The sequence below is a fragment of the Centruroides sculpturatus genome, unplaced genomic scaffold (genome assembly GCF_000671375.1).
Source record: "Centruroides sculpturatus isolate CEXI.00-Female unplaced genomic scaffold, Cexi_2.0 scaffold21, whole genome shotgun sequence".
NCBI lineage: Eukaryota > Metazoa > Arthropoda > Arachnida > Scorpiones > Buthidae > Centruroides > Centruroides sculpturatus.
Window position 1 is genome coordinate 482,479 of NW_019384490.1, and position 27,100 is coordinate 509,578.

The 27,100-nt window shown below is 25.2% G+C and overlaps 1 protein-coding gene across 3 annotated transcripts in view; it reads left to right on the forward strand.

The window, feature by feature from the left end:
* LOC111621748 (mitochondrial Rho GTPase 1-like) overlaps nucleotides 1–27,100 on the forward strand; it is a 61,187-nt gene that overhangs the window by 20,541 nt on the left and 13,546 nt on the right. For all 3 annotated transcript variants that reach the window (XM_023363978.1, XM_023363977.1, XM_023363979.1), the window contains exons 2-16: nucleotides 1,954–2,040; nucleotides 5,587–5,727; nucleotides 7,993–8,036; nucleotides 8,416–8,469; nucleotides 15,664–15,774; nucleotides 16,335–16,385; nucleotides 16,462–16,563; nucleotides 17,628–17,669; nucleotides 17,752–17,808; nucleotides 18,338–18,446; nucleotides 18,707–18,827; nucleotides 18,906–18,990; nucleotides 22,470–22,615; nucleotides 22,683–22,780; nucleotides 24,303–24,394. In XM_023363978.1, the coding sequence (XP_023219746.1) occupies nucleotides 1,989–2,040; nucleotides 5,587–5,727; nucleotides 7,993–8,036; nucleotides 8,416–8,469; nucleotides 15,664–15,774; nucleotides 16,335–16,385; nucleotides 16,462–16,563; nucleotides 17,628–17,669; nucleotides 17,752–17,808; nucleotides 18,338–18,446; nucleotides 18,707–18,827; nucleotides 18,906–18,990; nucleotides 22,470–22,615; nucleotides 22,683–22,780; nucleotides 24,303–24,394 (1,305 nt within the window). In that variant the 5' untranslated portion in view covers nucleotides 1,954–1,988. The remainder of the gene's footprint in view (nucleotides 1–1,953; nucleotides 2,041–5,586; nucleotides 5,728–7,992; nucleotides 8,037–8,415; nucleotides 8,470–15,663; nucleotides 15,775–16,334; nucleotides 16,386–16,461; nucleotides 16,564–17,627; nucleotides 17,670–17,751; nucleotides 17,809–18,337; nucleotides 18,447–18,706; nucleotides 18,828–18,905; nucleotides 18,991–22,469; nucleotides 22,616–22,682; nucleotides 22,781–24,302; nucleotides 24,395–27,100) is intronic.

A 27,100-nucleotide genomic window follows, 5' to 3' on the forward strand; every position in this document is an offset into this window, starting at 1 on the left:
AGCAACTGGTTTGAACATTAAAAAAAATGATCAGTGTTTGGAAGTTTTTTGTTTACATTTCAAAGGAAATTCTCCTGAAAAATGACCATTATTAGAGGTTCAACTGTGTTTTCAATGTTTTTGGAATTAAAAACTTTTCTTTTACAGAAAATTGCTAAAATTTTGCCCACATTATATGCAAATGCAACATTTTGCAGATGATTATAAGATGACATTTTTTTTTTTAGCTTCATAAATGTTTTAAAATATGTTTAAAATTTCAAAAACATTTAAGATATTAAACATATTGATTCTAAAATTTATAGTTTTTTTTAATCGTCATAAAAAATTCTTAACTTTAATATTACAGCTAGCAATATTGTGATTATTATGATGATATTTAAGTATGTAAAATTAATATTTTATATGATTATATTTTTATCTTCTATAATGTTAGATAAACATAATAATTCTAATATTTCACGCAAATTCTATTATATTGCTGCACTTTTAAAGGAAAAGAAAGTGGCTTTTATCCAATTTTTTTTTAAAAAAACCAACAATGGTTTAGTCTTCAACTTAAATATTCCTCATAATTTAAAATTGCAGCACTTTTCAGTCATGTGTATAAAAAGAGGAAGACTCTGTGTCCTATTCTGGGTTTACATGAATTCTACTACAGTACTCAGTAATAGCAAAGAAAATATTTCACTACTTAGAAATATCTTTACTCTTATTTAGAACAGATAGATACAAGTCGACCCCCCTATAACACTGTTGACAATTCCGTTTTATATGAATTCCATGTTGTACGAGTCACTTAGATTTTACAAATACATGTGCCGGGCTGTGAACAGCTCGCTTATTTACAAAATCTAAGTGACTCGTACAACATGGAATTCATATAAAACGGAATTATCAACAGTGTTATAGGAGGGTCAACTGTAATGGCATTCACTTTCGGCACCAATCAACTTTGGAATATTTTTTCTTTTGCATAACTTGAACATGATTTATTTCCTTACAGTTTTAGATGTAAATAAATGATTATCATTACAAGTATGAATATAAAATTATTTAATTGAATTGTATAACTGAATAAAATTTAAATATTAAATCACATTAAGTAGAATTTAATAATTTGATTCAGTACATCAAAAAATGCAAGCATTTACTAGCATTTCAATGTAGAATATAAAAATTTATCTATTTTACAAATTCTCTGTACAGAATGACTTGAACACTAAGATATTAAAGTATAGTACAAAGCACTTTTAAAAATTTGAATTTGGTTTGTATCTTTAACTTTTAAGAAAATAATTCATATATAAATTTGAAATAAGTTAAGTTGTTTAAAATTAAACGAGGTTAAGATACAGATACGAAAGCTTTTTCTTACCTTTTAACCTTTAGATAGCAGGTGTATTATGTATGTCACCTATTTTCATTAATTCATAGATGAACTATGATAATCTTACTTTACACCTGCAAAAATGAATGAAAAATAAGCCTGATTCTATATTTTTATGTAAAATTTATTAAATTCTATTTTTCTATGTGAAAATTTTGATTATATAAAATAATCAGACAAATGTTTTTTACTTCAAAATTTCAAATTGGTGATTTTTAATCTTTAAATAAAAATTTATGTTGCAACTGCCTCATTGATTACAAAAGTTGGTTTGATTACGTTAAAAATTTCAAACCCGTTTATATGAATAGTTAATTTTTATTTATTTGAATAAACTAACAGGTGTGTTAACAATAATAAATTCTATATTTTTTTACACACATAATTTAGATTTATAAAATTATTTAAAATTTAAGCCCAAACTGTAATTCCACAAGTAACTAATAATATAATCTTAACATTTCATTATGATATTTAATTTTATTTCACTTTTAAAAAATGAATTGAATTTATTTTCTTCAACTTAAGTCTAATCTATAATAAATTTTTTTTTATTTTAACAGGTTAAATAAAAATAAATTTAAAAAAAATATTAACAATGGGTCGAACAAATGGCAGAAGAGATGTTCGTATTTTATTAGTCGGCGAACGTAAGTAATATAAATTTTTAATATTGTGGTTAAATAAGTTTTCATAAAAATAGAATTTAAGAAAATAAAAATTTTATTATTTTAAAAAAGGTTAATTTACTTAACTTATAACTTCTTGAAGATAAACTCATTTTATATTAATAATTATTTTTACAAATATTCTCATATTCTTTACATTTGGATTGCAGTGTCAATAGGCAGTAAGTTNCTTTTATAGAAAGATTCTTCAAAATTCTTGTAAAATTTCAATTTGAATATTATTTATCTGTAGTATTTGATTATTGATTATTTTTTAATGCTTTTTCTCTATTAAATTCCAGCAATGTGTGTGTTTTCATTCGGTAATTAGTATATTATCTTTATTGTATCTTACAGTTTGAGAGTGAATTTAGGAAAGCATTTTGTGTGAATTTAAGAATCCAGATAAAATTTATGATAATACTCTTTCAAAATTACTGTTATTATTTAGAGTAAAATCTGTTTAGAGCAGTAAAAAAAACTTATAAAAACTATATTCTATATGCAAAGTTTGCATATAGAATGTAGTCTGAGTGAATTATATAAAGATAAATATCAGTGTTTTCTTTTTATTTTTATTATTTATCAAAAATAGTTTAAAAAATATCAATATAGTTAGATTTTTAAATATTAGAGATATTAATGTTAGTTTTTTATGAGGTAGATGACTTGGTTTTAATAGTAAATTGGGATCACAAGAAGCTCTTAATAAATTTCAAGTTATCAGCTAGAAAATCGATATGAAGATGCATCTAATAAATGCAAAAGTAAAATAACGAAAGTAGGTCACAGGAAAAGAAGAGTTACATTGAATTAGAGAAGTACAAGTATTAACAGCAGTAAGTGCTTATACAAAAAGTGGAACAAATTATACAGATCAAACTGTCTTAAATAAAATGGAGAATTCAAAATATATAATAGAATTAATAAGGCAAAAACTGTAGGGTATCAATTAGCAAATTTATTCTTTAAAAATATATTAGAAATTAAAGCTTTGATCATTTTCACAATTTTACAAAGAATAAAGTAATTAAGTGATGTGAAATGTTTTTATATGTAAACATCTTGAAAATTGTGCTGATTTTAAATTCAGAGAATACAAATTTATTCTGCTAACATATTTAGGACAGACCAGATTGTTCTTTAAATTTAACAAATATGAATATATGAGGAAAAAACCATTGTACCGATAAAAATTTAGTCACGACTGGTCTATTTTCAAATTAATATCAGTCAAATGAAATTATCTTCTGAAGTTGACTTGATTTTGATTTAAAAATAAATATTTTTCGGATCATTCCTTAATTTAACCATTCTGTACCATATTTCTCAGTAAATGATTATATAAAACTTGCCATTTTTACCCTATTTTAATGTAAGTATGAAAAATTAAGGAATAGGCATATTGGATTAAAAGTTTCGGGTGGCTGATATGAGAGTTCTAACAAACAATTTTTAGATTTGTGAATGAAGACAATTTAGTGATGCTCTAATAACATCACTGAGCATATACTGATATGGAAAAATTTATGTACAGTACATGTAGAATGTAGGATAGTGATAACATTCTATATTCTCTGTTTACCATGAAAACTGCTTTAAGTATTGAAATTGAGGAAGAGGAAAAATTGTACATATTTTAATAGGAAGAAATTCTCTGAGAATTTACAAATTTAAATTTGAAAAATTAATACTTTGTGAATACTGTGTTACAGATTAATTTGTATTACATATGTTTTAATTATTTAATAAAACCATAATAATGTGTTTTTGTGAAAATAATTGTTTACCCCTGATTGAAATTTAGTATTGCTATGATTAACAGCCATAGCAGTTTGATTCATACTTTTAGCATTGCAAATATTGATAATTACATTTAACAGCATTTCTTTAAATAATTTAAACTACTAATAAACTTCTTATTATCTTTGAAAGAAGAATTTTGATTAAGAAGCTGTTTTTTATTAAAAATTTAACTGAAATTCACATTAATTGAGTGTAATTAATTTATTTCACTACTTTGTTCTTGTAAAGTAGTTAAAATATAAGTAAATATTTTCTAAACTTTGTGGATAAACCATAAAAATATGTAGATTTAATTAGAATATTTAATTTTTGTTAACTAAAAGTTCTTTTTTTGTTATTAATTTATTAGAATTATAAATATAAATATTCAAAATGTATTCGAAATATAGAGTGGTCCAAAAATCATTTTATATATATTTCATATATATTTTAAGAATAGTAAAATAATAACAGGCAGTTTGGAATAGCTGCATGTTATTATTTGTGGTTAACTTGTTTCATTGAAAGTAACTGAATTGTGAATAATACCATCCTACTGTTTTAAAATAATCTTAAAATACAAGCATTTGCAGACTTTTAGACATAATTTATTGCTAAAAATACACATTAAAGCTGAGCAATAGAGTGTCATATTATGAAGAGTTCTGTTATCAGAGGGTTAGAAAATGAAATTATAAAATTTCCTAAGGTAGGAAAGATTTAGCTTTTTACAATGAATATAAACATTTAAATGATAAAATTATGGATTAAACAGTAAGCAATAGATTTTGTTATTACAGAAACCAAAACTAGTAAATTAAAACTATGACTGTATGATAGCTTGAACTTTTTGTATGTACAAAGAATGATTTAGAGATATCAGAGTAATATGTAGTAAACAGCAAGTCGTTCCAGAGTAGATACATACTTCTGTACATGTAAGATTTTTATAGAAAAAAAGTAAATGAATAAAATAGAGATGACAACAATTGTTCACATCTTTATGATGTGAACAGTTGTCGTCATATCTATTTTATTCATTTATTGTTTTGACAAAATTCATCTTTGCTATTTTTTGAAATTTCATCTTTCCTTTCCTATTTCTTTGACAAAATTCATTTTTCCTTTCCTATTTTAAAGAACTCTTTTAAAATAGGAAAAGAAAAATGAATTTCTTCAAAGGGAAACTCATATTAAACTTATTAAAAGCCAAAATCCAATCAAAGATTAAATAGAAAATTATCAAAAATTTTTATATAATAATTGTTTTATTAATAAATTTCAACTTAAGGAATATAAAATTTCTATTAAGAAAAATTCTGTTTTATCTATAATTGTCTTTTCAAACATTATTGTAATTAAATGTTAATTATAATTAAAACTTTATATTTTTGATATGATGTAGACTGACAGAAATAAATATTTTTAAAAGATTATTATAAATAATACAAGAATAAATATATATTTTGATAAATTGATAGATTGGGAACATATATTATAAATGATATATTCATATTATATTAAAAAATTTATGTTACTTTATATAAGTCATTGGAAGAGAAGCTTTTAATGTAGATTTTTTTCTTTGTAACTTTGTTTGTAAATTATATTTACAAACAAATTTATTTGTTCTTGTTAACTATTTAAAAGTTTTATTATCGAAAGAATGAAAGTTAAGTATTCTAGCTTAAGAATATTTTGTTTCTTAAGTTGTCATTAATTGTAATAATCTTTTATTTTCAGCTGGTGTAGGAAAAACATCATTAATTCTGTCTTTAGTGAGTGAAGAATTTCCAGATGATGTCCCACCAAGAGCTGAAGAAATTACAATTCCTGCAGATGTTACACCTGAGAAGGTGCCTACACATATTGTAGATTATTCTGGTATGTTTATGGTTTTTTGTGTGTTAAAGGACAAAATCTTTTTCTTTTAATATTTTAAAAAATTATAATGTACATAAAAAATAATCAGAACAAAATAATGTTGTTTAGAAGCCAGGATGAGGTTTACTTCAGACAAATACTTTCAGAATGTTTCAGTTTTTAGATTAATACAAATATAAAATTTTAATTGTGAAATTGGAATATAAAATTTCAAATTGAACATTGTGTGTTACACAGAAATGCAAAACATTTATTCACATTTAATTTCTTGGTGACTTTAAAACAGTATTTTATGTTTTCTTTCTAATTATTTTATGTGAAAACAGAATCATTAAGATACATAGTTATGTTCTACTGTAAGAAAAGAAAAAAATCAGTATATTTTCAAAACTAAGCCATATTTTTTCAAATAACATTTAAAAATTAGTTTGAATCTCATTGTATGAATATCATCATTTTTTCTGGGTGGAATTGGTAACAAATACATCATCTGTGTTGAATATGGTATGATTCTCACTATTAACAAAAGCATTAATTACTAAATCATAATTTATTTCTTATTTTGTTTAAATTTAATTGTTTTGAATGCATTTGCAATATTACTATTAGCCTTTAATTTAAAAAAAATTTTCTTGAAATAATAATAATCACCAATATTTATATAGATTTTATCATGAATTAATTCTTTTATCTGAATCATTTTTCTTGTTTACTTTTAATTTTAAAATATAAATGTATATTTATTCTGTTCAAATTCCTTTATCATTTTGTAATTTGTGTATTTTTTTAGAAAAGTATAATTTTCTCACAACTGATCAAAGTTATAGCTACCTTTTAGAGTTAGCTTTGGGAAATATTGTAATTTGATTATACGTCATCAATAAATATTAANAAATTTATTTGTTCTTGTTAACTATTTAAAAGTTTTATTATCGAAAGAATGAAAGTTAAGTATTCTAGCTTAAGAATATTTTGTTTCTTAAGTTGTCATTAATTGTAATAATCTTTTATTTTCAGCTGGTGTAGGAAAAACATCATTAATTCTGTCTTTAGTGAGTGAAGAATTTCCAGATGATGTCCCACCAAGAGCTGAAGAAATTACAATTCCTGCAGATGTTACACCTGAGAAGGTGCCTACACATATTGTAGATTATTCTGGTATGTTTATGGTTTTTTGTGTGTTAAAGGACAAAATCTTTTTCTTTTAATATTTTAAAAAATTATAATGTACATAAAAAATAATCAGAACAAAATAATGTTGTTTAGAAGCCAGGATGAGGTTTACTCCAGAAATACTTTCAGAATGTTTCAGTTTTTATATTAATACAAATATAAAATTTTAATTGTGAAATTGGAATATAAAATTTCAAATTGAACATTGTGTGTTACACAGAAATGCAAAACATTTATTCACATTTAATTTCTTGGTGACTTTAAAACAGTATTTTATGTTTTCTTTCTAATTATTTTATGTGAAAACAGAATCATTAAGATACATAGTTATGTTCTACTGTAAGAAAAGAAAAAAATCAGTATATTTTCAAAACTAAGCCATATTTTTTCAAATAACATTTAAAAATTAGTTTGAATCTCATTGTATGAATATCATCATTTTTTCTGGGTGGAATTGGTAACAAATACATCATCTGTGTTGAATATGGTATGATTCTCACTATTAACAAAAGCATTAATTACTAAATCATAATTTATTTCTTATTTTGTTTAAATTTAATTGTTTTGAATGCATTTGCAATATTACTATTAGCCTTTAATTTAAAAAAAATTTTCTTGAAATAATAATAATCACCAATATTTATATAGATTTTATCATGAATTAATTCTTTTATCTGAATCATTTTTCTTGTTTACTTTTAATTTTAAAATATAAATGTATATTTATTCTGTTCAAATTCCTTTATCATTTTGTAATTTGTGTATTTTTTTAGAAAAGTATAATTTTCTCACAACTGATCAAAGTTATAGCTACCTTTTAGAGTTAGCTTTGGGAAATATTGTAATTTGATTATATGTCGTCAATAAATATTAAGATAAAATAACTTGCATTTATCAGATAATTCTTTAAAGTACATAATAATACAAAAAACAAAATTACTTTCTTAACATTTTTTTTAATACATGGAAATAAAATAACAAGGTAATACTCAAGAATTTATCAAGATTCTAAAATTTGATAAATTTTAAATTTCATTCAGTTTTATTTTACAAAGTTCTATAATTAAAATGTTATTTAATTTATAATTTTAGCTCAGGAACAGACAGAAGATATATTAATGCACGAAATCAATAGGGTAAGTAATAGAATAAATATGTAATAATGTTAAAGAAGTTTGTGACCTAATTTTTGTTTCAGTATATTTAAAAATGTTGAATTTCTATCTGTTTTCACAATAATAAGTTGATAAAATCATACAGTAAATTTTTTACTTCGTTTGCATTGTAACTACTTGTCACCTTTGATTTTATTTATAAGTAAAATGGAAAGAAATTGGGTCATTATGTTGTTTAAAAGATAACCAATACCAATATCTTTTAAATGTGGTTTTTGTTGATTAAAGCAGTGTGCTATGCTCATTAGTTTATTTTTAATTTGAACAGATTACTGCAATGAATAATAATTTTAAAAACTTTTATTTAAAAATTATAAATTCAATGATTTTTGTCTTTCAGGCCAATGTTATATGTATTGTTTATGCAGTTGATGATGACGACACTATAGATAGGGTAAATATCTTGTTTTTAGAGATTTTTCAATATATATCAATTTAATATTTAAAAAAAAAAAATTGAATAATGTGATTTGAATTATCATGAGATGTTAAAAATATACATTATTTTTAAATATTAATTAATATTTAAATGACTTAGAAGATCTGTGATAGTAATTGCATATTACAGTCAAAATTATACTTTAAACAGATGTAGCATGATCTAGAAATAGGCAACATTGATTGATATCTTGTATCATATTTAATAATTATAAATAAATAAATAATTTGAACTTCTGGAAGAAAAGATATGGAAGTTACAGATGCAACTCCTGCATACAGGGCATTTACATTACCAGTTACACCATCTAAATCATCATTCTAATTTTTTTTTCATATGTAATAATAATAATAATAATAATAATACTTTTATGATAATTATTAATTATTNAAATACAGAATATTAAATTATAAGAAGAAACTTAAAAAGCAGTATTATGTCATTGATAAAGGATGGAAAACTAAAAATTTCTAAAATACAAACAGTTGTAAGATCAAACAAAGAAGTTAAGATCTAACCAGTTGTTCGTTAAAAAAATTACGTTTGATATAATTGTCTTCTTGTCAAAGTAAGATTTTCTTTGCTAAGAAATAAAGAGAGAAGATCGTTATTGTTTGCAGTTCAAGCATAAAAAACCCAATAACAAACATATTTCAAAACATACGTGCAAAGAACTTTTATAAAATGTATGACTAATTATTTCACGGACATGATTAATAAAATATATCAAAGATTTAAATGGATATTTATATTTGTACAAAAAATAAAATATAAAAGCTTAAGTTACAGGTCATCCTTTGATTTTCGTTACGAATAAATAAAAACGATATATTTAAAGTAGTTTTCTTCACTGATACATCAAAAACACATGCCCACAAACATCCAAAATGAAAAAATCGCGAAAAAAACTATGAGTTTTGAAAAATTGAATTTTGAAACAGGGAGTGCTATATCACCCCCGCGCCAAACTTCGCGAGAGTAAAACGTCGCGCGTAACACTGAGAATTGTTTGTAAAACATGTAATGTTTGTACAGTACATATACAGCAGGTGTGGCCAAACTTTTATCCCTTAGGGGCTACTTTTTTGGTAAAATATAGTCTGCGGGCGATTATGAATATGGGCAAACAATTTTAGGATTTTTATATCCGCATGCGTTAGCATTCATTTGCATTGTTCATCGGGATAAATACAAACAGTATGGGTACGTTGAACAGACAGTCTATTATTGTAAGAATAAATTATCTAATTAAGATTTTTAAACATTAATTTAAGTGAAAGCAAATTGTTCAACTTTAGCTTCGTGGGCTACTTTCAAAACCTTTGTGGTCAACCGCAGTCTACTTGTTGGCAATCCCTGGTATATATTATATCACATTTCTTCACAACTATGGACATCATTCCAAATTTTTAGACTAACTCAAAAACCTAATTGCACAAGAACCTTTTATTTATTTATTCACTTATTCACAAACAATACAATGAACATTCCATTGGTGACTGTAGGTGGTATATTAAAGAATATATATATAATTCTATTTCTGTAGGACTATTTTGGTTACATTACATTATTTATTAATAATAATTTGTTCTGGTATTGTTGTTCTTCAAATAAAATATACAAAATGTTTATGAACAAACTTATAAACTAATTCTTTTACAAATATTAAATTTTATGTAATTTAATATAGAAATTAATATAATATCTTAATGAAATGCATAAACAACTGGATTTTGAAATCCAGTTGAATGTTTTATGCATTTGGTTATTTTTTTTCTGTTATTAAATAAAAAAATAGCAAAGAAAATATAATTAATGAGAATAATTTGTTACTTTCATGCATTTATACACAAAATGCTATTAGATAATGCAATTAGTCTTTTTATGTAAATTGATAGTATTTTATGTCAAATTTACAAACTGTGCAATTGCTTTAGATTGATCTTAAACAGGTAAAAAAAATACTAGTGACTAAAGCATGAATACTATATCAAAAACAATAATAAATTGAACAAGTTTTTCCAGTTTTCATTATTCATTTATAGTATAACTAAGAAAACTGTTGAGAATATCATTTATTTATAAATTTTGTAGTTATTCCAGGTACAGTACTATTCAACTAGAAGTTTTGAATTGTTGCTAACAATTAATTTAGATAAAAAAATGTTTCTGAGAGTTTTCTAGTAATTTGTTGATTTTATTTACAGCATCTTCAGAAGTGACATTCTAAAGAGAATTATTTAAAATTGAAAGCATAGAACAGATGGAATGCTTATAACATAAAAACATATAACATATTAACTTTCAAATTACAAATGTTTGTGAAAAATTAAATTATACAGCAAACATGTGAAATGCTGATATGTTTTCACTTTTATACTTTAAAAAATATTAGAATGAAAGTTTTTGATTCAAATCATGAGGAGTAATAGCTAATTTTAAAAAGTGTTACTTTTTTCCTAAATCAGCTATTTATAACTGAAAATTGTAATTTTAAATTATTGTTATGTAAACATGGTGTGCTGATAAATATAACTTTCAATCGTAAACTATACTAGTTAAAATTATAAAAAATCCATCTGTTTAGATCTGAGTTAAAATTATATCTTCTTTATTAATCTTTGCCATTTCTTTTGTTTTTTTAGAATTGTGACAAAATAGTAATTTTTGCAATTGTCCATTTCACAGAAAATTATTGTTTCATTGATTTTACATTCTCTTTTAGTATTGTTTTTAATGGTGACTTGAAATTTATAAATATGTGATCATTCTTAACAATGTTTCAATAAAATATAAACTATTGAATGAAATATATTTTAAAAAGCAATCAAGTGGTTATTTTAAAAACTATTTTTAATTTTGTTTTACTTAAAATTAAAAAAGGGGTGTTAAATCCTGTCTGTTACCAAGGATTTATCAATTAGTGAAATGGTTTCACTTGCACAGAATCAAGTTTGGAGATAATTATAAACATCTTGCCTTATTTTCTGTCTGAAACTGCTTTTTCTTTTTCGTTTACATAATCTATTTCTCTACTTATCTTATTTTTGTAAAATAAATAAATGACATTATATGAATAGATATATATCTGTATATAAAGAATGTGTTTGTATGTTTAAAGAATGTATTTATATTTAATGAATTTTTGAATAATTTACAGTTATTTCTCCTATAATGCAGTACATATATTCCTAAAAATAATCATGTTATAGAATTTTTCATAATAAAAGCCACAGGGCATATGGGAGAAATTGAAGTAGGAACAGAGCCTCAAATCTGTGCTGTCTTTTAAAATATTTAAGTATTGAAGAGAAGCTTTGTTTTTTGTTCACTAATTGAATTCTTATAGCTGGAACAGCTACTCATGTTTGACAAGGTTATCTATTTAGCTACTCACTGCTGTATTAAATACTTTCATCAAGTGTATAAACTTATTAGAACTGCACAATACAAACTTAATAAATTGAGATGAGAGAGAGAGGTTTTTTTTTGTATTCCTCTTCTGCAGGTCACTTAGTTCATCATATTTTTCCCATTCACGTGATGTTGCTCAGTAGTGAAAATTGTAATTATCTTGTAAAAAATTTATGTATAGGCAAATGTGATTTTTGCATTTGTATGATTTATTTTTCCTGTTATCTGTTGTGTCTGAACAAATCTATGTGTTAGAAATATAACAGAAGAGACAATATATGAAATTTAATCTGACATGTTTTTATTGTAACCTGTTTAAAATTAGATCAAAAATAATTTTTAGTTTAAGTAAAACAATAATTTTTTTATTGAAATAAAATATCTTTTAAAATATAAAAATAAAAATGATCTATTTAATAAAGATACAATATTAAATTACTTTCCTTAAATAATTTTCTAAACTATCTTATTCCAATATTTACTGTATTTAATTTTTTTAAATAAAATACAATATAAATTTTTGACATCATCTACATACAGTATTTACTATTTTTATTTGAAATATTGTGAGTGAAGTTTAATTATTTTTATTATAATTTTATTCTTGATAACTGTCATTATAATAATTAACTTTTGCTGAATGAACTACAAAAATTGAAACTTTTAAGGCTTGATTTTTGAAAATTTGAATAATTTTCATAAATTATGAATAATTTGAAAGAATGAAATTCAATCTTTTAAAAGAGTTAAATAAAAATCAGTAGAGGAAGTTCATAAATTACATAATACAGATGTAGATGGTTATGCGGATAATAATTACACTTACAAGGGATATAGTGTGATTAAAAAAGTTATATAATACTAGGATCCTCAACTCTTGAGTAACAGAATAACTCATTTTTGTTTCCAAAGTATCGCATAGTGAACCATACTGCTTATGTCACTGTTTTGTACATTATCCATGTAATTAATAAAATACTGTAATGTTTGGTATCCCATTCAGTGTATTACTTCTTGATACAATTAAGAGGATGGCAGATATGCATTTTGTAATTTTGGAGTTGTGTATGTACAATGTTACAGGGATGGGTGATGGTAGTTAAAAAGTATAAAAATAACATTACATAATTTATGGATGATCCTATAGAGAATGTTAGCCAATATATGGCTCCTATTGTGACAATGTTTGGCCACCCTGTTATATAAATTTAAATAAAAAGTAATTACAGTTGTCCCTTGATAATCCGACAGGTATGGGACCAAAGGTGTGTCAGATTACCAAAAGTGTCCGGATTACCGAAAATAATTACATATTTCGCATAGTTTTGCTAGCAGTAACTTACAATATTCTCTACTCCAACTGTTCGAACAGAACTGCTCACATAAAACACATGAAATATGTGTCATCGAGTAAGAATTGGATGGGGAGATTCACATCGCGACATGCTTCTGTGCAAGCAGACACGTAATGGGGACGGGTACCTTGACGGGAGGTGCGTCGGACTACTGAGCATGTTGGATTAAAAAACGTCGGGCTATAGAGGGACAACTGTATTTTATTCAACAAAATTACTTCCTAAAAATTTTTAGGTTTATTTGACAGGCTGTCATTAGATTACATAAGCACTTACACACAGAAAACAACATAATTATATAATTCAAGCATTAATAAAACATTTTTCATGGTTTATATATTAATTACTATTTTAAAAATTTTACATTTTTTAAAATGTTATTTCATATTTGAATATTGTACATTTCAACTTTTAATGTTTGAATTCTTCAAACTTTATTAATGTATGTGATTACTTATCTAAATTGATGGTGGCCTGCTAAATAACTTAAAACATTTTTAGTAAATAATTTTGCTACATAAAGGTTTTTATTTCTGTGTTAAATTTAGAAATAAATACAAACTAGATTAATTGTTATTTTTTTGAACTTATTGTTAGAACATAAAATTTTACAAAATATATAATAATCAAGGTTATAAATCAATTTTTGTTAACTTTTTGAGAAAATATTTTTAATTAGAAATATAATTAAAGTCATTTGAAATGCACAATAAATATAACTTTTATATTTAAAAGACTCATGCATAGCTCAGGTTTCATTACCTGTAGTAACAAAATTATCATCACTTTCAGTGTGTTCAAACAGATCCTGGGCAATTTCCAAGCATTGACTATTCTTGACTTATGATTTAAGGAACAAGTTTTACAACTGTTGTATCCCAAATAAGAACTATAAGAAATGTTAGTCTTTTTTGCTATTTCTTGTATTATTGTTCTCCAATTTTTGCCTCAACAAGGTAGCAATTTCTTCATTTTTGTCAGAAATGGATGTTGATTGTTTTCCTGATCTTGGATCAACTTCAGTTGACGAACAACTGCTTTTAAATTTGTTACACTACTAATAAATCTTTGAATATGTTTATTGATTATTTCAACTGTGTCTGAATCTGTTTTTCTCAAACTGGAACAAAATTTGATTCCTATATACTACTATTTGAAATTAGCCATTTTGCACAATTACAGAATATTGATTACAACTCAATATATAATGCTGATATAGGCCAACATCTAATGGAAGAAATAAAATTTGGCTAAACATTAGAAGGTTTGTTTTTTTTTGCAATTTTTACTTTCCTGGCTATTATATATAACAGATTGTAAGTATGACAAGCGGTCAAAAAATGACTTCCCAATATTTAAAAATTTTTGGATTTAGGACACCTTGAAATGTCAAGAAATGCAAAAATGTTTGAGGGTAATTTCTGTGTATCTTTGAGTGTGTGGTATGATTTTGTTCATCCTCTTTAAAGCTTTAAAACTTCTGTGCTTTTTGTTGAAGATTTCTTAAAATTTGCAGGGAGGTTTCTTTATTTGGGGAATTGATGATATTAAATTTTGGTGGTTAAAGGTCAAGGAATGGGAGATAATGGGAGTCGTATGTATCTCCAGTAGAGTTGGACGTAATGACAATTTTACTCGTTATTAGCATTTACCATTTTTTTAAAAATAAAACTCATCCCTACCCTCAAAATTAAGCTTTTTGCCATTTTATAATAGTTAAAAATATTAGCACTTTTTGGATAAAATATTATAACAGATGGTGTCACTAAAATTTTAAATGTTGCCAGAAAAGTTGAGCAACTTGTTGCTGGTTTATTAAGTATGTTCTCAAATATGTAGTGGTCTATAAAATAAGTCTCCACATATTTTTTTATCACAACTTGTATATGGTTTATAAACTCTAAATATTTTTTCTTTGGAAACTATTAAAAATTTTTTACTCTCTAGTAAAGATTTTAATCATTTCATCTATAAGAAAAATTTTTTTCATGATAACTATACAGTAATTAGTGAGAAATGTTTGAATTTTAAATTTTTATTGGATATTTTCTCTAATAAAGCAAACTTTAAGAGAGAATTAAATTTATTATTTTAAAAGTAAAAAATCTTTAAAAATAAAACTGTAAATAGTTTGATTTTTGTAGATAAGCAGAAGAGTTAATTTTTATTGCTTGAAATTGAAATTGTAAATGATTATCTTTTAAATTATCATTTAAATTATTAAACTTTACTAATATGTAACATAAGACAACAATATACCAATATTACTATATATAATCAAAAGGAACTATACATTTAATTATTAATGAATATATACTTATTATTTTTATACTTCTCCTGAAGATATGATTTTTAACTATTTATTTATTTGATTTTGAAGATTACATCACATTGGCTTCCATTGATTAGAGATCATTTAGGGGAGGAACATCATACACCAGTTGTACTTGTTGGCAATAAAGTGGATTTAGTTGAATACAGTTCTTTAGAGGTAACTATTAAAATTTAAATATAATAATTATATGCATTATATAGTAAGTAATCCACTGGAATTTGTGCTTTAGCTTATAAACATTTTTAATTTTTCAGCACTTTTACAATAATAATAATGGCCATAATCACAACCAAGAGTCTACAGTTAAAAGTTAACCAGTTACCATTCATTTTACTTTTACTACATGAATACTTATTGATTAACTTTTAACACTAACTCTTGATAAAAGGATCAAATATAAATAGTTCCAAAGGATTATCTTTGGTATCATGTATGTATTTACACAGATAAATTTTAGATACAAATTTAAATAAACATATATTCTATTGAACATAATGAACTAACATTATTTCTAGAACTGTTAGTTTGTGTTTAAATTTTTTACTTCTTAATAAGAACTTGGAGATGAGTCTTTAAAAATGTTGGAACAACTAGTTCTAAAGTGTTATAAGTGCAGGAAAATTAAATTTATTTATAAGTTACTATGCATTAAAATAAAGTTTCTTAAAAATAGCTATATATATATAATAATAATAATAATTTTTTTTATTTTTTAGATGATAATGCCAATAATGAATCAGTTTTCTGAAATTGAAACATGTGTAGAGGTATTTTTTAATTAATTTATTTATTATATTGATTACTTGTTGAAAATTTAAAATCAAATTATTTTGTAATATATAGTGTTCTGCCAAAACTTTAAAGAATATATCAGAGTTATTCTATTATGCACAAAAAGCTGTTCTTCATCCTACTGCTCCATTATATATTCCAGAAGAAAGAGATGTGAGTGCTTAAATATTTCATTAGTGATATGAATTACAGTAGAACCTCGATTATCCGGACTAATTGGGGATGAAGGTAGTCCGGATAAGGAAAAATCCGGATAATCGAAACAAATACTTTAATTTGTCTTTTAATGATAATACAACACGTTTTCTTTTCGATGACATATCAGTAATATTAAAAGTAAATACTGTATTTAAATCGTGATCAAATTTTCAAGAAACAAACGTTCGTATTGAATTTGGACTACTACTGACCAACGCTAACAGACTACCTATTGTTTAAAAGGCCCTCTGGTGGCGCAAGAAGACGGATTTTATAAAATAAAAAGCAGTTGAAACTGCATTTTTATGAATAAAAATTTGACAAACTATTTATCGTTTTATGACGAGTAAAATTTTTTCGTCGCGTTCGCGGCTTTTAAGTAATGCATAAACCTTCGAGGCGCGAGGCCCTTCGGACCGCGAGGCATAGGCGGTGGCCCACGTCGTCCATGCCTTACGCCGCCCTTGGTCATAGAAATGATGTAATTTGAATATAAATTATTTATAAATACGTATGTCAAGTTATATTTTTATTACTACATAAAATATTTTAAGAGTTTACGACCACTGTGCTGGGTGAGACGTTGTTGAAACAAAAAAAGTTATGCATTCCATCACGTACATAAACAGTGTCGTAATTCGCCAAGTGCAAATCAGCAAATTCGTAAAATTTTTGTTTATTTTGAACAATCCGGATAATCGAAAATCCGTATAATGGAGGTTCTACTGTATTTCTTTACATAATAATAAAAAATTATATCTTTAAATAAATCATTATTTATTCACTTTTCAAAGATAAAATATGGGCAAGTACTGTATTTTTAAATGATAAATGCTTTACATTCGATGATTATTAAATTTATGTTTGATTTATTACAGAAAGTAGGTTTAAAGTAATAATTATTATAAACGTTAATTACAAGTTGTCAATAATTGAATGATCGTAAAACAAAATTCAAATTTTGTCATTAATTATAAAAGATATTAAGAATAAAATTATAAAATTGTTTTTTGTTTCAGTTAACTGAAAGATGTAAGATTGCATTAACAAGAGTATTTACAGTAAGTTTATAAATTAATTTGGAATATTTTTATTTTTATTTTGTTTAATATGTTACTGAATTATATATATATAACTCTTTAGATTTGTGATTATGATAATGACGGAGCATTAAACGATTATGAATTGAATCAATTTCAGGTAAGATAACTTACATTTGATTAAGATCACTTAAGTTTTACATTACCTCTGTTCATTAAATATGTAAAAGTTAAAATGACAGATTTAAAGAGCACTATTTAATTAGTCTAAACCATTTTCTGGGTGCAAATAAATACATTTAGGACTACATAATTTGTAATTTTTAATTTATATGAGGAGTAAAAGTGATTGTTTTGTGTGACCTTGAAAGGTTTGTGTATGTACATGTGTGCATGCCAGGTTCAGTTTGTGTCTTGCAACATACCCAAATGTGTTATGGTGGAGAAAATGACCTTTGATTGATCAGCACGTTTATCACGATAAGTATGTGAACTTAATTGTCAGACTTTATAAGCACAATTTTACCCCCAATCAGTCAGGAGTTATTTTTCCCATCATAGCACATATTGGGTATGTGATGCAATATAAACAATACCTGTATATGTTTTAATGATTTTTGTTACATTGAATTAATAAAAATTTTTATCTTTTAATTAAATAAGCTTTTAAAGTAAATTTTTCCATTTAGCGCCGTTGTTTTAATAATCCTCTACAGCCTCAGGCGCTTGAAGATGTTAAGTCTATTGTTAGGAAAAATGTTCCAGATGGTGCTGATGATAATGGTTTAACACTGAAAGGTATATTGTACATATCTAATTATAATATAATCATTTTTGTGTCTAAGGAAATAATCAAAATTCTAAAATTATAAATTTCTAAATAATGTTTTAAAAAATTAAGTAAACAATGTATGCTTTTAAACTAGCTCATTAAACTTAGTTTAAATAAATGAAATTAACAAATTCAATATATTTTTGTAAAGAAAAATTTATATAAAAATAAATATATATAAATTTTTATTTATGTATTTAAACAAATATTTTTTTCTTTTATGTAGGATTTTTGTTTTTACATATATTATTCATTCAGAGAGGAAGGCATGAAACTACTTGGACAGTTCTTAGGAAATTTGGATATGATGATTCTTTAAATCTTGCTAAAGATTATACTACACCCCAGTAAGACCTTTTCTCTCAGTAACAAATATTTTTTCTTAGATCAATTGATTGCATTAACAGTCTTAATTTGTTTTTCAGATTAACTATTCAATTGGGATCTAGTGCAGAATTAACACATCAGGGATATCATTTTTTTACTACACTATTTGAAAAATATGACCAAGTAAATATATTTTGTCATTGTTAAATAATCAATACACTCCATGTTATCACAATTACCAGATTAGCTTTTTGTTACTTACTGTGAAGTACAATCAGATTTTCTGCTAAGCTCTTATGAATGCTGCTTATTTATCAGAATCCAAATCTTGCAAAATGTGCATGTGTGCGAATTCCTTATAACTTCTACAAATTTTATCCAGTCTGTATGAAATTTTGATTATATTCATTTTATGTTCTGGTGGAAAGTATAGGCTACTTATTTTGCAGAAATACTAGCTACAAAACAAATGATTTATCAATTTTGGATTGATGATCGCACTTATGTTGCAGTGATGTCAATGACCTCATTTGATTATGCTTGAAGACTGAATTTCTATTAAGTTGCATTTTTAAATATTTTGGCAAATGGTGTATTTTAAACTTACTTCATTAAATATAAACTTTAAAAAAGATAGCTGCATTGTGTCACTTCTACAAGAAATTAAAAAAAAACGTAGAATTCAAAAAACAATTCTATTATCCAATTGGAAGTAACAATCTAATGAGCCAACGAGCCTGTTATTCAAAATGCATTATTATGCTTCAATTATGTTTCCATGGACAGTATAAGCTATTGAATTTGTAGAAATATTAGCAACTCTTCTTGAATTTCTTTACTACTATCATTTCTTCAATCTCTACTTTCTCATAAAACATATTCCATCAAGCTTGATGGAGAATTTTGAGTATTCAAATGTTTTCTGAATAAAAATTTCAGAAGTTTAGAACACACATTCAAATACATTGTGCTTTTCAATACGGATTCAGAGCATATTCTGTGAGATTTGGTCTATGACAATAAATGAGCAGCATTTGTAAATGTTTCATAGAAAATTTCATCATACTTTATGGTAAACTGAGAGCTAATGTGATTATTTTTAAACTGTTTATATTTAATTATTATTTTCTTAAATAGCAATTAGAATTTTTGAAATTTTAGAAAATAGCAATTAGTATTACAGTAGTCTTTCCCAAATATTTTTGTATGTAGAGACTAATAATTTTCAGTTATTTTTTTAAGTCTTGCCTCAAATACTGTATATAAATGCATTGTGACAATTTCATCATAATTAGCATCTTATCAAGTTTGTGATATTCCATACTACTATGTAATAAGATATTTCAGTTTAAAATGTTTTAAAAATATTAAATTTGTTACCTTTTTCACTGTTTCTTCTGATTTTTAAGATTTCTGTTGACCTATATTTTTTCCATGTACTGTTCCTATAGTAGGTTGTGGATTGCATTTTGGGAAATGCTACATTAGAATTTGTTTTAATCTCATTTCAGCCATTTCTGTAGTGAGTTTTAAGATACAGTTCTGTTTAGATATAACAAAGAAATCTTTTAGAATTATGAACAGTTAAAAAACAAATTTCTCAAGTAAAATTTTAAAAATTATTTTCAAAAAACAAAAAAGAATTAGGAAAATTTTAATCCTAAATGAAATATAGTGTTAAGTGAAATTCAAGTGAGCTTAAATATAATTTTATGTTTATTAATTGACAGAATATCCATTTAAACTGTTGAACATTGAACTGAGACACATTTAATCAAGTTAGATTAGATTTGTTAACATGAGTTATTAGTTTACTATTAGTTACATAATACCAATTTTCAGTTCTGTTAAGTATAAATCTAATTATGACCTGATTATGTTGGCCCTTGATGAGAAATGAGGATTTTCTGATCTAAATTGCATACAAAAAATTATCACAAATTGAAATCAAGTTCTTGTAATAGATAAACACTTTATTATCTGGTTGATTACATTTAATTTGTTTGAATGCATTTGTGTTTTTCTTGACAAAATTTTTGTATAATTGTATCATTAAGAAATTTTGTAAAATTTGGTTATTATATAATTTATTTTATAATTTATAAATAAATATTAACTTAATATTAGCAGTAGGAAATATTCCATATCTGCATTTCACAGAAAAAGTAATAAATTAAATTTTTTTTGTTAAATTTTAATCAATAAAATATTTATATTAGTAAATATTNTTTACAGCATTACAATCTTATAAGGTAACGTATTTAGTTAAATTTCATATAATGTAAATTTATGTAAAAGATGATCTTTACATCTTTTACATAAAATAAATAATTATTCCAGGAACTGCTTGTGATATTTAATTTACTGAAATTCTTATAAGAACTGATGAGTTTAACCTATTCTATGTTGAAAATTTTCTCTGTTGTGTGTTGCACCATGTTGAATTTTTGTTGATATTAAGCCTAATGAAAATTACACGTTTTTGAAAAAATAATCGTATTGTTCAAAATTATTTTTTTATTTTGCACAAACAAAATAAATATATTAATAAATGTAAAAATGAAAAAAAAATTATATTTTGCAAGTTAGTTTTAATATAAAAATTATAACGACTAGCAACATCTAGTTTCAAAAACATTTTGATGCTGAAACGAGATATCTTGGGTCCACGGGTCAAGATCATTAGGCTATGACCTGAGATATGTCAGGAATACCAGCAAGTAGGTTAAAACAATGCTTTCCTTATCAAACATCTGTAATTTGTGAATTGATGTTCAATAGCTATAGATGCATTTCAAGACCATTTATTCCTCTTTCAGTATTACATTTAACAGTGTTCTAACAGTTTTGATAATACATCTTTGCAATAAAACAGTTGTAAAATCTTCCTTATATTAATAAACCATCTTGTTCCATCTGTGTATCCAATTTAAAAAAAATTGAGTTTAAATTGAGTGTTGAACTTTGACCGGACTAAAATATATTTAATTTTTTGAGATTTTGGATTTTTTGATGATGTATTTGATGGTTTTGTTTGACTACACAAAAGACACTCACAAACATCAAAACCAGTTAAAATAGAACAGACTTTACTCATGAACATTTTTAAATGGATGAAAATGTTCTTATGAATAAAGTCTGTTGGCATTTGAACTGGTCATGTTGTTTATGAGTGTCTTTATTACATTTAACCACTTAGTGCAGTAGTGGATCTTGACTACACTGTTTCCTTTTTCTATAAGACATTTGCTTCTACTCAAACATTTCATATCAATAAGTGAGACTAATGCAGCTTTATTAGATAATTACATGAAACTTCAAAATATGATATAGTAATGATTGACTTTCTTTTTTTTATAATTATGTAAGATAAATGCACTAATAATTGACACATTAATTAAGAAAAGAATATTCTATTTCTGCTGATAACATAAATATTTATTCATCTTTCTTTGGAATTGGAATGAACCCAAATAAAGGATATAGTATACAAATTATTTATTGATTCAGTATAAATACTTTAAACAATGTGTATTTTTTTAATTTGCACAAATGAATTATTTTAATCTGTATTATAAGAAATATAATTAAATTTTTTTAAACAAACAATTTTAAGTTAAAAAATTGATAATTTGATCAGTAAAATTTTTTTCAATTAACAGGATAAAGATAACTGCCTTTCTCCAGAAGAACAGCATGATTTATTCAGCATATGTCCAAAAATTCCATGGGGTCCTGAAATTGTAAATACAGTGCCTACAAATGATGATGGTTGGGTTACTTTGCAAGGCTATCTTGCTTATTGGACGTAAGTTTAAATATAATTGAACTAATCTACTGATTTTCTATTTATTTTTATATTAATTTTAATTTAGATTGACGACTGCATTGAATGTTCAAAAGACAATGGAGTATTTAGCTTACTTGGGTTATATAATTAATCCTGATGTTAATCAGCTTTCAGCAATTCATGGTAAGTTAGGAACAATTTTTTCAATACAAAAATTAACCCTGGGGTAGTGCAGTGGGGTGTTTCGCCACCCCAACGTTTTAAAAGTTGCACTATTCATAGATTTCGCAAGAAATATTTGTATCCTCTTCAGTAGCTTCATGATTTTATGTATAGAGCATGCTCAGAAATTACTACGATGCTGCAAAAATTCCAGTAAGAGAAAAACAACAGTTCTCAGTGGGGTGTCCAAATCACCCCACAGTATTAATTACGTTTTTTTTTAAATTTTACAAATATTTATTTAGTTTTTTTTATTTTAAAAATAACTATAATGTGACCACATTTATTATTTATAATATAGATATAATAATCAATGTGAATTAAAATAATTTAAGTTTATTTTAATTCAAAATGGCTGACTTTCATAAACACATTTAGAAAATACCAAACATAGCAAGTTGCTTGTCATTTGCACTGAGTGCCAAAGTACAATGTCAGCTGTTGAATCAGAGTGACAAAAATGCTTAAAAAACAATTTAGATTTTTACTATTGGTTTAATAATAAGATCTAATGTAATGAGTTTTGATAAATGTTGTTTTTTATTTTTCATGGATTTATGTACTAATATAATATGTAATCATACCTGAATATAATCATATGTATAATGACACATGCCTTTACCAAATAAATGAGTAAATATTTATGAATTTTTACTTATATGGTTTATGGACCCAAAAAAATGTCGGGGTGGACAAACGCCCCACTGCACTAATGCCGAAAAAAAACTCGGTGCACTAACGCAGGGTTAAGAAACATTTGTCCATTTTTGCAAAGGATTAAATAAAATTACAATTTTACTTGAACTTATTTTTTAAAAATTAATCAAATAAATAAGACTATTTTAAGATATGTTTTTTCTTGATTAATGCATTTTACTTATTGCAATTTAATAGTAAATTGCTGTTACTTTACATTATTTAAAATCTAAAATCAAATACCCTGTTTATTAAAAAGAATAAAAAAATTTTTAAACATGTTTCATAAATATAAATTAAATGCATTTTTAAATCTTTAATATATTAGGAATATATAACTTTAAAATATATATTATATATCATATGTAAATACTTCATTTTAAGATCTGTTTTGCATTGTCTTATCACCATCAATTATTAAATCTCATTGAATTATAGAACATAACATCTCAATATATTTTATAAATATAAGAACACAATAAATTAGGTTACAAATGTAAATTTATCAAAAAATAAGTAAAGATAATTTCTAACATAGATTGTTAAATTTTTAACAAAATACTTATAAACATTTGGGCACTTGTTTTAACTTTATACTAGTTCCTGAAACATGCTGCCAAAAAAAAATCTATTCTATATGTCAGACAAACATAACTTGCTTTAAATATTTTTAGTTAATTAGATTTGATATGAACTATTTTATACTTTAAAAAAATGATTAAGTATTTTATGCACGATTAAAAGAAATCTTCAGTAATAGTTATAAATATTGTGTAAATAATTTCAGTTACAAGAGACAAAAAGGTTGATTTGCAAAAGAAGCAAACAAGTCGAAATGTCTTTCACTGTCATGTTATTGGACCTCAAGGAGCTGGAAAAGTAAAGTTTTTAAATTTTATTATGTAGATTTTAATTTTATGATGTGTATAAATAAATTGTATAGAAAATTTAAGTTTTTTTTCTACAAAAGTTCTAAAATTATCTTTTAACATACAGTCAAACCTTGGGTTTCAAACTTCATTCATTCCTAAAAGTTGTTCAAAAACCAAAACTAATTTTCCCATAAGAAACAATATAAAATGGATTAATCCATTTCCGATCCCAAAACTAAAAAAATTTCTTTTACTGTTTTAGTTGTATTGCATGTGTAAAAATGCCTATAAAGGCAACATAATATATATATTAGTGTGTCCCTATATTCTGATTTCTAAAGTTTTGAATGCTCACCCATCCATTTTTTTCCTTTCACTCAAAAATGTCCATATTTAATTTCTCAGCAATTAATGAATATTAACCCATGCTGGCTTGAGCATCAATGTGTCAAAAACAAATCTGTACATGCTGTGCTTTTCTCAGGACTGGACTAGTCATTATACTTGGAGCACTGTCAGTTTGTCTTCAGTTTCTAGCTGTGTTAGATGTATTTGTGCACCTTTACACTAACATTATGTCATATGAATTGCACAGTCCCAAGGATAGTGTATTTTTGATAGGGAATGTGAAACATCAAATAATTGGAAGCAAACTGCCATTAAATAGATAAGTGCTGGCTGTTTTATTTTACAACATACAAGAGGTCAAAGCTAATTATAAGTAAGTGTGTGATCTTTTGGGAAAAGTGAGTAGGATATGCATCAAGCTCGATGGATGGCAAGAGCAATTTATTCCTTAAAATTATTTTTCTTAAGGTCAGAACTTAAACAATCCATCAGAGAAGAGAAGACTTAATGTGGTAATTCTCTTAAGTGCAATGTAGCTGTAAATGCCTGTAATCAAGAACTCTGCATCTTGAAGTCATTAAAATCATATGAAGTGATAGATAAAACCATTTCTACAGTAGCTTTAAAAAAGCATAGCTAAACTTGTATTTATCTGAAGAACTGACAGTTCTCTCTCTCTCTCTTTGATGATGACATTGACCTTTAAATCAAAAGTAAAATATTGGTCAATTTGGGCAGACAACATTGATGTACAGAGAGGAAATTTATTCCTCTGTGTGAAGAAATGGATAGCAAATTATATGGTAAGTTTAATTATTTTCTACTGTAATAGCATACTTTTATTTACCTTGTCTCATTGATTAGTTTCTTATTTTAAAGAAAACAATTGATGATTTTGTACTGTTTTTGCATGGTATGACCGGCATGATGGTTTATCTGGGGATCAGGAAATCAGATATTTTCATGTGATAAAAACTGGCATGCCTGTTTAAGTGATATTATACATCCCTCTCTATAGGGTGCATTAAAAAACGAACAAATTTTTATTCTGAAACTGTGAAACTGTCACCATTACAACAAAAACTATGATATATTTAATTTCTTCATTTTGTCTTCTTTCTAACAATGTAAAATACTTGTGAAATTCCAAAAATTTTTTGTATGTGTATTTTATTGTTAATTGATTGAAAAACACAAAAATAAACATACTAAATTTAAACTTGCTGTAAATTTTCTCCGCTTACATTAATTAACATTGGCTTTGTGTGGAATTTGAGAGAAAAGTGTTGTTTTTAAGGTCAGGGTAGATGGTCAGTGTAGCCCACACTGTTTAACTACTATTACTACTAATGTCGATAAGTCATCAATTGTTTTATTGTCTTGTAAATGAAAACTCTCTTTCAGATTTTGACAATATTCTTTTGCAGATATCGCCAAAAACTACTGCAAAAAAGAATTTACATAAAAAAGGAATTATGTAACAATAAAAAAAGACTTTTCTTTACTAGACATAACTGTTTACAAAATCTTTTTCTGAAATGGTAATGAGAAAAAATGCGTAGAAAAATACTTTAAAAATTTCCCACATTTATTCTCCACTACATAGGGATAGCACCATACCTGACTAACCCACTGACTGCTGAAATGTTAACAACTTAGTTTTGTTAGATCTGACTAATTTTATATTTTAGTCACAGTTTAACTGGCATGCTGGTCTCCCCCGTTTTTATGCGGAATGATGGTCATTCTGCAAAAATACGGTATAAATTCAAAGTAGAGGATTCTTTTCTCAGCTACGAATGGATAAAAGTTTTCTCCAGGAAAGTCCATCAACATGGAAAAACAACACTTTGTATTTAGCAGCCCAAAGGACATTTAACATGTTAAGAGTTGTAAATGACTGCTGAAAGAGCTGTTAAGTTATTGCAAGACTTTTGCAGATTATTGACTGTGAATGAAGAACAAAAGGAGTTTGTGTTGTGCTGTTTGCAAGACTATTGAAGGATATATCCAGATTGCAAAAAAGAAAGTATGCCTGATAGTTTCTCATATTGTAATTGAATGTTACAACAAGTATGATATCAAAAACTTAATAAAATGTTATATTTTGTAGTTATTGATTTTTTTACTGTTGCTTAATATCCCCCACATTGGTCATTATTTGTATTCAAGTTTTGAACTTAAGTTGCCATGAGTTAATGTCATTTTATCAAGATAAAACTTCATATTTGAGTAATTTTGACCAAATGTAAAAAATTTACAGGGTGGGTACAAACATTTTGACAAAAAATTTTTTTTTTCAAAATAAGAGAGACCCTAATATATATTAAAAGCAATTTAGAAGTTAATGGCACTGTTTCATTAC